Source organism: Typopeltis vanoorti, chromosome 19 (genome assembly GCF_054136105.1).
Source record: "Typopeltis vanoorti isolate ZY-2024b chromosome 19, IOZ_Tvanoo_1.0, whole genome shotgun sequence".
Classification (NCBI taxonomy): domain Eukaryota; kingdom Metazoa; phylum Arthropoda; class Arachnida; order Uropygi; family Thelyphonidae; genus Typopeltis; species Typopeltis vanoorti.
Window position 1 is genome coordinate 19,258,017 of NC_143567.1, and position 12,747 is coordinate 19,270,763.

Consider the following 12,747-nt stretch of genomic DNA (forward strand, 5'->3'; position numbering starts at 1 on the left):
ATGTCTCCTGCAGCAGTTACCAATCTCCTACTTTCATCTATTAACATCATCTAACCACAATCATTTTTCTACTTGCCACATATCGAAGAACTTCCTGAGTGTTTTTCTTGGTCTTATTTGCTAATTTCTGCTCGTATTGCACTTTTGCTCAGTTGGTAAGGACAACTTGTCCTTACCAACTGAGTCACTCTCCAGGCCTGCACTTTACATTCTTTGTACAACCTGATGATACCCATCTGACAGCCAATCACCTATCTGATTCACTGATTTATTATCCAACCCCATCTGTTCCTGTTTAGTTACTGGCTTATCATGTGTCAATTTTGAAGACCTCTGTCAGAGGTCTTCAAAAAATCCAAGTATACCACTGTATGTGCATTTCCCTTGCCAGTGAATGTGTCACCTCATTGCACACAAACAGAGGACTAAAACATGGCCCCATTTTAACAAAGCAGCATGAAGAATGCTGTTCTTATCAACCCACTTCTGAATCCTACCCTCACCAAGCTCTCCAACACCTTAACCACAACCTCAGACACACAGATTGGCTTATAATTTGTAGCCTGTCTTATCATCCCTTTGTGAAGTGGTAAAGTTTTACTCTCTTTTGATTTGGTTGTAAGACTGTTGTTAAACAGGTATGCAAAGGGTACCATTAGGTTTACTTAATTTCTCACATGCCTCCATCTCTCTCTCTCTCATGCATCTTTAGCTCCTCATCCACCATACCCTTTACACTCACCTCGTTAATGATATTCATGAGTATGAAATATCCTGATAATTGCTCACCCAATACATGTGTGCAAACATTCTAAATAAAACAACCTTTCATTTATTTTAAGAAACAAATATAATATTTTACTTGGTTTTTATAGTACTAGATGTGAGGTATGATAACTTCTTATTTTCAGGAAGGCGATGTCTTTGGACTGTCCAGAGATGTTTTCTTTGTTACACATAAGAAAGTCTTATACAAGTGTGTTTTAGAAATGTTCACAATTTTAGAATTATAAACAATATTTTTGAAAATGGGATTATAATTATTTCATATTACAAGTGTTTTATGCAGTGTTTCTCTGCTTATTTAAACAAGCTTTTGATTTATTTTCTTTATTTAGCTTCGAGAATCTGTGTTTCAGTTTGCTCAAAAAGAACTATCCCCCTATGCTAATGAGATTGATAAGAAGGATAACTTTTCCAATTTCAGGGTAAAATACTATTTTTTGACTATATATTAAATATACATTATTTTTATATTAAGTATATCCTTATTTTAGGCAACATATAATTTGCATCACCTTACCATTATTACCATTCCTATTAAAGGCTTGAAGTGGCTTCACAAAATTCATGTTTGAACTCCTGAGTAGTCCTCCTCGATTATCTCAAATCCTTAGCCCACCCATGGTACAAATGTGCTATAGGTTTATAGCTTTCTGGTTTGGATATCATATTAAAAAAAAAAAAGTCACTCTTTTTTGCATCTTTATTAATTCTTAATTGGAATATTATTATTATTATTACCCCAAGACCTCATGGAGTCAAAGACTCATCTGGGAGGTCCTTTTATCACACACAATTGATCATACTGTGCCTTGAACACATTCAAACCCCTTGCAGACACTACACTCTCAGGCAAGGCATTCCAATCATTTACAGCTCTGCATGAAAAAAAACCTGCCCCTCACTCCCCTACTCACACCCTCTTTATATAGTTTCCAGGGATGACCTCTGGTTCTCCCCCGATCTCCCACTATTTTCTGTAGAACTTCTCCAGCATTGATCCTATAATAACCCCTTACCAACTTGTAGGTCTCTATCACATCTCCCCTCTTCCTCCTGTCCACCAGACTCTGCAAATTACATCTTCTAAATCTTTCCTCATACTCGACATTCCAGAGGTCAGAAACTACCTTAGTCAATCGCCTTTGAACCCTTTCCAACATCTCTTCATCCTTCTGAAAACCAAATGACCAAATCTGTGCACAATAGTCCATGTGTGGCCTAATCAAAGCCTTATATAACGGAACAAGAATTTCCCTACTTCTGCACATCAATGTCTTCTGCATTATTCCCAGAAGCCTTTGTGTTGTCTTTACAATTTTGGCTATGTGTCCCCTAAATTTCAGATCCTTATCCACTATCACCTCCAGATCTCTTATTTCTTCCACCTCCAACAATATATCCTCACCAAGCATAAATTCTGCATCCCAACTTTGTTTTCCAAATTTTAAAACCTTACATTTTACAACATTGAACTCGCATCTCCATTTCTGTGCCCAATCACGCAATTTATTCAAGTCCTCTTGTAAGGCCACAACATCTTCACTATTCTTCATGGTTCATCCAAACTTTGCATCATCTGCAAACAACTGAATATCTCCATCCAAATCTTCACCTATATCGTTAATATACAAGTTAAACAGTAATGGCCCCAAAACAGACCCTGAGACACTCCACTAGTGACTTTCCTTTTCCTGGATATTGCTCCCCCATACACAACTTGTTGATACCTATCAGATAACCAGTCTCCAATCCAATGCACTAATCTAATATCCAACTCCATCTGCTCTAGTTTGACTATCAATTTATCATGAGGTACTCTATCAAAAGCTTTTGTGAAATCTAAGTATATTACTGTGTATCTGTCTCCTCTGTCCAAGGAACAGTCACTTTATTGTAATAAGTAAGTAGATTACTAAAACATGACCTCCTTTTAGAAAATCCATGCTGTCCATCAAAGATAATACCATTGCTGTCAACCCAACTCTGGATCCTAGTTCTCACAAGCTTCTCCAACAATTTAACCACAACACCTGATACACAAATAGGCCTATAGTTTGATGCTTGAGTTCGATCACCTCCTTTATGAAGTGGCTCAATCTTGCCCTCCTTCCACTCCTTAGGGACTTGACCGAGTGCAAGACTCGTATTAAAAAAATATGTCAAAACAGGTGTCATTGAGGCACACATATAGATAGACTTAGCTGTTGTTGATTGCTGGTTATCCATAACAGTGTGCTAAAACATAATTAATTTACTGAATTTCATAAAGATCAGACAGCAGAAAAACTAGCAAAATTTTAATAAGTTCAATAAATTCTTTTGCTTCTGTCACTTTTCTATCATCACCATTGATTTAAGTCATTTTTCCTTCCATAGTCATTCTTCCTCTTAGTTGTCACATAATGAAAAAATATATTATTGGGGGCTACAGAGCTGTGGAGACTCTTAGTAAGTTACTAACATTTTATAACCGAGTGAGAGCAGAATTAGATAAGGGAAAAGGCTGTACCATGATGTTTTGGAATTTGCAAAGGCATTTGACAGAATATCGCATGGAAAACTCTTACAAAAGTTGGAGCAAATGGGATTAGATACAAAGCTGGGTGTCTGATAGACAGACATCAGAGAGTAGTATATGAAATGGAATTGAGGAGAATGAGAGTGACTAGTGGAGTCACTCTCATTCCATATAGGCAAAGATATGGGGGGGGGGGAACTCATCTATTTGCTGATGATGTGAAATTGAGCAGGGCAATAGCTGTTGAAGATAATGTTGATATGTGGATTGAAGGAAATTGAAGACACTAGGGTTTTGTGAGTAATAGTGAACAGAGAGTTGAAGTCCAAAGGGTATATTACAAAAGTTGGTAAAATAGCTAAAAGGATTACTTCGATGTTGAAAAACACAAAAGTAAAGATAGGCTGGTTATTTATTCCTGTTTATAAGGCTATGATTCAGCTGCATTTGACTACTGTGCACAGGTTTTGTCACCTGGGTTTCTTGGGATTCAGGAGGTGGAAAGGATTTCGAGACAAGTGACCAAGCTGGTGACAGGTCTGTGGAATGCTCCCTGTGTGGATAAGTTGAAGGTATGTGGTTTGCTGCAAAGTTTAGTTGATAAGCATGAAATTGGGGACATGACAGAACTTATAAGTTGTTAAAGAGGTTCTATAAGATCAATACAAAGGAAAATTTTCAATACACAATGAATAGAGAAAGAACTAGAGGACAGCCCTGGAAGTTGTGTAAGTGTGAGGACTAGGTTTTTTCTATAGAGGGTAGTCAGTGAGTGGCATGGATTGCAGAAGTAGTTGAGTGCCCTGACAGTGAATGAGTTTAAGGAGAGGTATGGTAGGTATTGTGTATGAAGGTCAGTGTTTGTCTCCTGCAACCTTCCTGACTCCGTTGGGATACCTGTATAATAATAATAATAAAATTGTATTTTTTTGTTTGCTCTTTGGTTTCATAGTCTGAGACATACTGGATACATTTTTAGAAAATCTAAACAACTAACATCCAAAAATATACTTCACAATAGTAAAAGAAGTACAGATTCTGCCAATTCAGATCCACAGCTGACATATTAGCTTACATCACCCACCACTGGACACATGTCATGGAAAGGTTCAGAGAAATGCGAGCTGTCACCCTTGGCATTTCCAGGGCTTTCAATTGTGTTTGGCATTAAGTCTTGTTTTGCAACCTTCCTTTGGTCTAGCTGCCACCCTTTGTGACTGGATAGCCAGGTTTCCCTCTGGTTGTTCACTGCATGTCACAGTGGACAACACTCTCTCTCTCTTTGAGCTTTGCTACCAGCATCAGAGAGAGAATGCTCAACCCTATTCTGATTTTTGGTCCTCACCAACTTCTCTACCCCTTTCACCACAACTTTGAACACACAGATTAACCTATAATATGTAACCTCAGTTTTTATCACCTCCTTTTTGAAGTGGAACAATTTTGCTTCTTTCCACTCCTTTAGAACTGAGCCCAATGCAAGACTCATGTTAAGCATATATGTTAAGGGAGTTGTTAGCTCACTGGAACATTTCCCAGAACATGCAGTGGTAATGTCATCAAGTCATACCAGCTTATTGACACCAAGCTTATTCAGTTATACATATACCTCTTCCTTTGTCACCATCAATCCTTTTCTCCTCCCTTCCCATTGCACTCAAAATTTGTATGATGAGCATGAAATATCTTTATGAATTGCTCATCTATCACAGCTGTATGTATACTCCACAGATGTTATCATTCTACTATTTTCATCAAGTAGGTACCATCCTCCCATAATCCTTGTTTTCTTTCTTTGTTATATTTGTTTTAAGCAATTTGTTCATATTTTATAACAATGTTACGGCCGAGTTGGATAAAGGGATCTATGATAATGTTGGCATTAGTGAAACTTGGCTATCAGAATCAGATATGGCAACTGGGATCAAGTGTAATGGATATACTTTTTTTTAGGAATGACAAAAGAGATAGGAGAGGAGGAGGACTAATGATATTTTAATTATGGCAATATAGACATTTTAATATAGAAATTTTAATTATGGCAATATAGACTGGAATGATGAGATAGCAACTGGAAGTAAAGAAAATGAGTTTCTTGAGTTTTTGAGGGATAACTACCTCAGACAGTATGTAACAGAGGGCACGTGAGGATTGAAGGTCTTGGATTTGGTCATCTCATCAGAGGATGTAATTATAAATGAGGTGTAAAATCATTCACCAATTGGTGAGAGTGACCATGAGGTGATTACCTGGGTGGTTGCCAGCAGTGTGAGGACCTCTGTGAGAAAAGGGTATATGTGGAACTACAAGGGGGGGGGGGGTTGATTATGAAGAGCTCAGGAGACAGCTTGTGGGTGTAGCATGGAATGAGGAGTTAGCTGGAAAAGAGATCAATGCAGCTTGGGGGATTTTCATAAACTATCTAGTAGATGCATTGTCTATGTGTATTCCAAGGGTGAAAGGTTAAATAAGGTAGGTGTGAGATGGATGAATAAAGAGATTAAGCATGCAATACAGAGAAAGAGGGCATTGTGGAGGCAGCATAAGAGAAATGGAAATAACCAATTCCATGAGGTCTACAAAGACGAGGCAAGGAGGGTGACTTGGTTGGTGAGGGTAGCTAAAGAGAGGTATGAACAGCAGTTAGCTAATGAAGCCAAAAAGAATCGTAAGGAGTTCTTTCGATATGTAGCCAGCAAAAGAAAGAATGATTATGGAAGGATGACATTGATAGGCGAAAATGGTATAAAGACAGCTGTTGCAGAATGTGTGGTGGAGATACTTAATGAGCAATTCATAATGGTCTTTCAATCTTGTGAATGTAACTTCATGGAGAGATTGAGAGCAGTAGATGATGGGGAGGAGAGACTGACTGTAAGTGAGCAAGAGGTGTATTGGGAGTTGAGTAAATTAGATGTTAATAAGGTTGTGGTACTTGATAATATATTGCCACGTATTCTGAAGGAATGTGCCAGGGAGTTGACACCTGTCTTGACATATTTTTTAATACGAGTCTTGCACTCAGTCAAGACCCTAAGAAGTGGAAGGAGGGCAAGATAGTGCCACTTCATAAAGGAGGTGATTGAACTCAAGCATCAAACTATAGGCCTATCTGTGTGTCAGGTGTTTTGGTTAAGTTCTTGGAGAAACTTGTGAGAACTAGGATCCAGAGTTGGGTTGACAACAATGGTATTATCTTTGATGGACAGCATGGATTTGCTAAAGGGAGGTCATGTTTTAGTAATCTACTTATTACAATAAATTGACTGCTTCCTTGGACAGAGGAGAAGGATATACAGTAATATACTTAGATTTTGCAAAGGCTTTTGATAGAGTACCTTATGATAAATTGATAGTCAAACTAGAGCAGATTGGGTTGGATATTAGATTAGTGCATTGGATTGGAGACTGGTTATCTGATAGGTATCAACAAGTTGTGTATGGGGGAGCAATATCCAGGAAAAGGAAAGCCAGTAGTGGAGTGCCTCAGGGGTCTGTTTTGGGACCATTACTGTTTAACTTGTATATTAACAATATAGGTGAAGATTTGGATGTAGATATTCAGTTGTTTGCAGATGATGCAAAGTTTGGATGAGCCATGAAGAGTAGTGAAGATGTTGTGGCCTTACAAGAAGACTTGAATAAATTGAGTGATTGGGCACAGAAATGGAGATGTGAGTTCAATGTTGCAAAATGTAAGATTTTAAAATTTCGAAAACAAAGATGGGATGCAGAATTTATGCTTAGTGAGGATATATTGTTGGAGGTGGAAGAAATAAGAGATCTGGGGGTGATAGTGGATAAGGATCTGAAATTTAGGGGACACATAGCCAAAATTGTAAAGACAACACAAAGGCTTCTGGGAATGATGTGGAGGACATCGGCGTGTAGAAGTAGGGAGATTTCTTGTTCCATTGTATAAGGCTTTGATTAGGCCACACATGGACTGATGTACCCAGATTTGGTCACCTGGTTTTCAGAAGGATGAAGAGATGTTGGACAGGGTCCAGAGGTGATTGATTCTGACCTCTGGAATGTCGAATATGAGGAAAGATTGAGAAGATGTAATTTGCAGAGTCTGGTGGAGAGAAGGAAGAGAGGAGATATGATAGAGACCTACAAGTTGGTAAGGGGTTGTTATAAAATCAGTGGTGGAGAAGTTCTACAGAGAATAGTGGGAGATCAGGGCAGAACCAGAGGTCATCCCTGGAAACTGTATAAAGAGGGTGTGAGTAGGGGAGTGAGAGGCAGGTTTTTTTCATGCAGAGTTGTGAATGATTGGAATGCCTTGCCTAAGAGTGTAGTGTCTGCAAGAAGTTTGAATGTGTTCAAGGCACAGTATGATGAACTGCGTGTGTGATAAGAGTCTTTGACTCCATGAGGTCTTGGTAATAATAAAAATATCAGTTGACTTAAGTCCAGTAGGGTAAAACACAAGAAAACAATAATGGTAACAATGTCCCATATAGCAGTGAGTTTGAGTCTATCTGGTGTGAAGTGAAGGCTAACAGAATGAAATATGTGGTGGGGTGTTGCTACAGACCTGGTGGCTCAGTTTCAGGGGACAAAGAAATGCATCACCAATTTAGATTTATGAATACCAAATGAGTGATTATGGGTGACTTTAATTTTCCAAACATTGCTTGGGTAGAAGAGAAATCTCATGATAAGAAAGAAGAGGAATTTATTGAACTGTTGTGAGACAACTTTCTCAAGCAGCATGATGAAGAAGGAACTCGAGGTCAAAGAGTGTTAGATTTGCTCATAGCATCAGAACGGGTGCCTGTTAAGAATATGGCTATTTTACCACCAGTTGATGACACTGATCATGTTGTGCTTTCTTGGGAAGTATCTAATTGTATTGATGCTCTGATTAGAACAGGTTACATGCTGAACTACAAAGCTGGAAATTAGGATCAACTTAGAAGAATACTATCTTTGGTCTCATGGTATCAGTTACTGAGTGGGAAAAATGTCAGAAATGCATGGGAATCTTTGAAGAAGTGCTTAAATGAGGCGGTATCTGAATGCATCCTTAGTGATCAAAGAATAAATAAGTTGGGAGTGAAATGGATGTGTAACCTTATTAAGCAAGAGATCCATAAGAAGAAGATGATGTCAAAAGAATATCATGAGAATAAGAGTGAGAGGTATGAAATATATAAAGCTCAGGCCAGAAAAGTAACACGTATTGTGTGGAAAGCTAAATTGGAATATGAAAAGAAATTGGGCATGTAAGCTAAAGGCATTCCAAGAGAATTTTATCGTTATCATCATAATGCTGATTACGGGTATAGGCCACATTGGTCTGTTTCATTTTATCATTATGCTGCGAGAAAGAATGAATGAATGTGAAAGAATTACTTTATTGTATGCAGATAGTGCTCGAGCGTCAGAAGCTAAGGAGATTGTTCAATTAATGAATGCTCACTTTGCTATGATATATCAACCAGGTGTATGTAACATGGTGCACAGTGCTACTGCTACATTGGCTATTTTTGGCTATAACAGAGTTAGAGGTTTATGAAAATGAGGTTGAAGAACTGTTGCATAACCTGGATAAGAATTTGTCTATAGGAACAGATGAAGTATCAGCCCATTTGCTAAAGGAATGTTCAGCTAAATTGGCTAGTCCTTTCACATGTTTGTATAACTTAAGTCTCAGCTCAGGAATGATACCACAGGAATGGGAGTAATGTATGATAGTTGCATTGTACAAGGGTGGTGTAAATACTGATGTGTCTAACTACTGACCTATCAATATCTCTGGTGTGATAGTGAAGATTTAGAGAAGTTGGTAAGAACTCTCATATAGAAATGGGTAGACAAACAAGCTATACTCTGCAAGGTGCCTCATGAGTTTACTTAAGGAAGGTCATGTTTTAGCAATTTGCTCATATTTTATAACAATGTTATGGCCAAGTTGGATAAAGGGGATGGATATACTTGGATAATGTTGGATTTTGCTAAGGCATTTGATAGGATACCACATGAAAGGTTGTTGCATAAACTGGAGAATATGGGATTAGAATATAAACTCTTGACTTTGATCAGGGGATGGTTGACAGACAGATATCAAAAAATTGGTATATGGTGAGTGTGAATCTGCTAGATTTAAGGTGACTAATGGTGTACCTCAGGGTTCAGTCCTTTGGCCATTATTGTTCAATCTATACATTAATGACATGAGACAGGGTCTAACGTCAGATGTGCAATTGTTTGCCAATGATGTGAAGATAGGCAGGACAATCAGGAATGCTACTGATATTCACCACTTACAAAATGATGTGAATAGGCTGGAAATTTGGGCCAACGAAAATGGCTGTCAGTTTTGTTAAATATTGAATGAAAGGTTTATTATATTGTAAAATATTTCATTCAGATTTAACAGGTACAAAAAATTCCCAGAGAAAATGCATGTATATAGGTATAAGTGAAATTGTTGACAGAAGTAATGAAATAATCATTTAATTGTAAATTCTCCTATGTATTATATTGTTAAGTGTCCTTGTGAAACCGATAATGGTTGGAATTTAGTGAAAGTTATGTTAACATGAGAAAGTTAGATCAAAGTATACAACTAGATAATAGGCTTAAAGAAATGAACCCAGGCAGTCAAATACGTGAGGTTCCAGTTGCACGTGTGGAGAACGGTACCGAGTGCAAGAATTTTAGGTGCTGGCTGGTGACGTAAGAGGGAGAACAGCTCAGCAAGGATATATATAGAGCTTGGCGACGCCAACTCGGAGGCTCTTTTTTTTATTCAGGATTCCTGTTCCAGTTGTTCCTGGAGAAGTTGCGTGAGAGCGGTCGAAAAGAACGATGTCCAGTGGCAGCCATGCGGCCAGATAGCGATCCAGTGTGGGCATAATCATCAGTACAGCAGAAAAGCCAGTGCAAACCGGTCAACATGCAGAACCACGTGGACCGAACCCAGCAGAGCAGCTTCGCCCACATCTGAAAGGGTGATTCATGATCACTAGTTTGTCCTACCTGAAGACAACTGACCGTAAGAGAGTGTAACAAGCCATGTGAATTTTTCGGGAGATCGAGAGAAAAGGCAAGAGAGATCCTGATGCTCGGTAATGTAGAAACTTTTCAGTTCCTTTGTATGCAAGAAACAGTTAGTGTGCAAATTTGTGCAGATATGCTCAATGATTGGACTTACAAAACTGAACCAGGACTTTAGTATCTAATCAACTGGTAGATTGTCTTAGCTCTGAGTAAGAATTTATGTACAGTGTGGTATTGAATTGCTAAAAGTTTGTTATAGCCTGATAGTTCTTGAATCTAGAATAAGATAAATGCTTGTACAAGAATGTTAGTTGAGTAGGATCAAGTCAGAAATTTAACTGGTAGTAGATATTGTCTCATATTGTTTATGACTAGGAGTGTTAAGGTTATGTCTGGTTAATCATTTTAAATTTTGTAGGAGAGATTCAGTTTTGTTAAGTGATCTTAATATTTGTACATCATATTAGAGTAATGAATAAACCTTTCTTTTTCTTATTTATCAAATTGTCTGATCTGTGAACTCAATGTACCACTCATAAAAATAGAACCAGTGCAAGTTAAATTGTGGGGATAGCTACAACTGCAGTAAGAGTAAAGATATACAAAGTTTTTTTTTATTGGGAATTTTAATTGCTTGATTATCGAATAGTGTGTCATTCTGAGTGTTAATCCCCTGACGAGGAAGATTCTCCTGTCTAAGAATTTGGATGGCACAGCTTTAACAAACAAATCTTTCCATATTCTGACACTGTGTTAATTCCAGATTTGTATCAAAGAAATTTGGCTCTGACCATGGGCAATTTCTTTGTCTATCAAGTTTTGCACACGTGAGCAATTTTAGTAGTGGTCACAGAGCAAAAAGGGTGAAAGCAAGCACGAGAAATTATATCAGGTAATAGGGATATTCACTAAAGATAATAATCATAAGTTTTACTAATAACACATTATAAACACAACAAACACACACACAAGGTAAGAATTTTTAAAATAAGGTAAACAAAAAAAATGGAGAAATTTAACACTTTAATGTTAGTAAATGTAAAGTTATGCACTTTGGTGTGATTAGATTTCAAGTGGCATATTATATTAGCTGGGTCATGCTACAAAAAACTGAAGAGGCAAGGGATCTTTGTGTATTGGTGGATAGGAATTTGAAGTTTTAAGGTCACATAGCAACAGTTGCAAATACAACTCAGAGGATAATTGCGACGTTGAAGCAAACCTTGACATGTAAGGATAAGAAAGTCATTTTGCCTCTTCTTCTCTCTTCTCTTATCTATGCGGACGATGATGATGATGAGGCTGAATGAACTCTTTCCACTTCTGTTTGTCCCCGGAGAGTTCGAACAATTCTGTCTAGTTTGGTGTCACTTGTTGTGATTTGGTTTTTCAGATCCTCTTTTATTTTGTCTATCCATCTAATTCTGGGCTGCCCTTTGGATCTTTTACCTTCCATCGTTATATACAGGGCTTTAGATGGTAATCTTTCTGTTCCCATTCTGGTCATATGGCCAAACCATCGCAGTCTTCTTTCTTGGATTTTGTCTATTATTGTTATTTCTTGTTTTAGTCATTTCTTTATGTCTTTGTTTCATAGTCTATCTAGCAGAGATGCTCCAAGTAATCTTCTTAGCCAACTCATTTCAGTAATTTTTTCTCTTCAGCTTTTTTAAGATTCCAGCATCCACTTCCATAGAGAAGTATTGAGAGGACTATTGTCTCATATATTCTCACTTTTATTTCTCGTTTGATGTTTCTTGACTTCCACATTTTATTTAGTCATCCAAAATTTTGAGATGCTTGACTGATTTTTTTTTAACTTTTGCAATTTCACTGTTGTACTCAATTACTCCTCCAAGGTAGGTGAAGTTTTCTACCTGCTCTAGATTCTTACTACAGTTTCAATTTTTAGATTGGTGTTTCTTTTTCCTATTTGCATAATTTTTGTTTTGTGTATATTTAGGTTTAATCCAAATTTTATATATTCTTCCTTTATTTTATCAGAAATTCATTATAGATCTTCTTCCGTGCTCGCAAGTAATGCAATGTCGTCTGCAAATTCTAATTTGCTATATTTTTCCCATATATTTTGATTCCAGAGTCTTCTTTGTTTAAGGCCTAACTAGTTGCTTCTTCCGGTATAAGATTGAACAAGTCCAGTGGATTGCATCCCTGTCTTACTCCACTCTCTGTGTGGAATCAGTTGGTTAAGGTGTCCTCCACTTGTACTGCACGTTCAGATTTCTCATATAGATTCTTTATTATTCTTATATTTTTGTTTGGAATTCCAAATTCTTTCATAGTTTCCATTGGTTCTCTTCTACAGATTGGATCAAATGCCTGATAAAAGTCTATGAAATTTATGTAGCAACTCTGGTTGTACTTTAGTGTCTTTTCTGTTAGCTATCTTAAGGTGAATAATTGATCAA

The 12,747-nt window shown here is 37.4% G+C and overlaps 1 protein-coding gene across 1 annotated transcript in view; it reads left to right on the forward strand.

The window, feature by feature from the left end:
* The window catches only part of LOC150095889 (isovaleryl-CoA dehydrogenase, mitochondrial), a 170,879-nt gene that overhangs the window by 17,407 nt on the left and 140,725 nt on the right, over nucleotides 1-12,747 (forward strand). Inside the window, exon 2 of the mRNA XM_090409202.1 lies at nucleotides 1,119-1,208. Within this exon, the coding sequence (XP_090265328.1) occupies nucleotides 1,119-1,208 (90 nt within the window). The remainder of the gene's footprint in view (nucleotides 1-1,118; nucleotides 1,209-12,747) is intronic.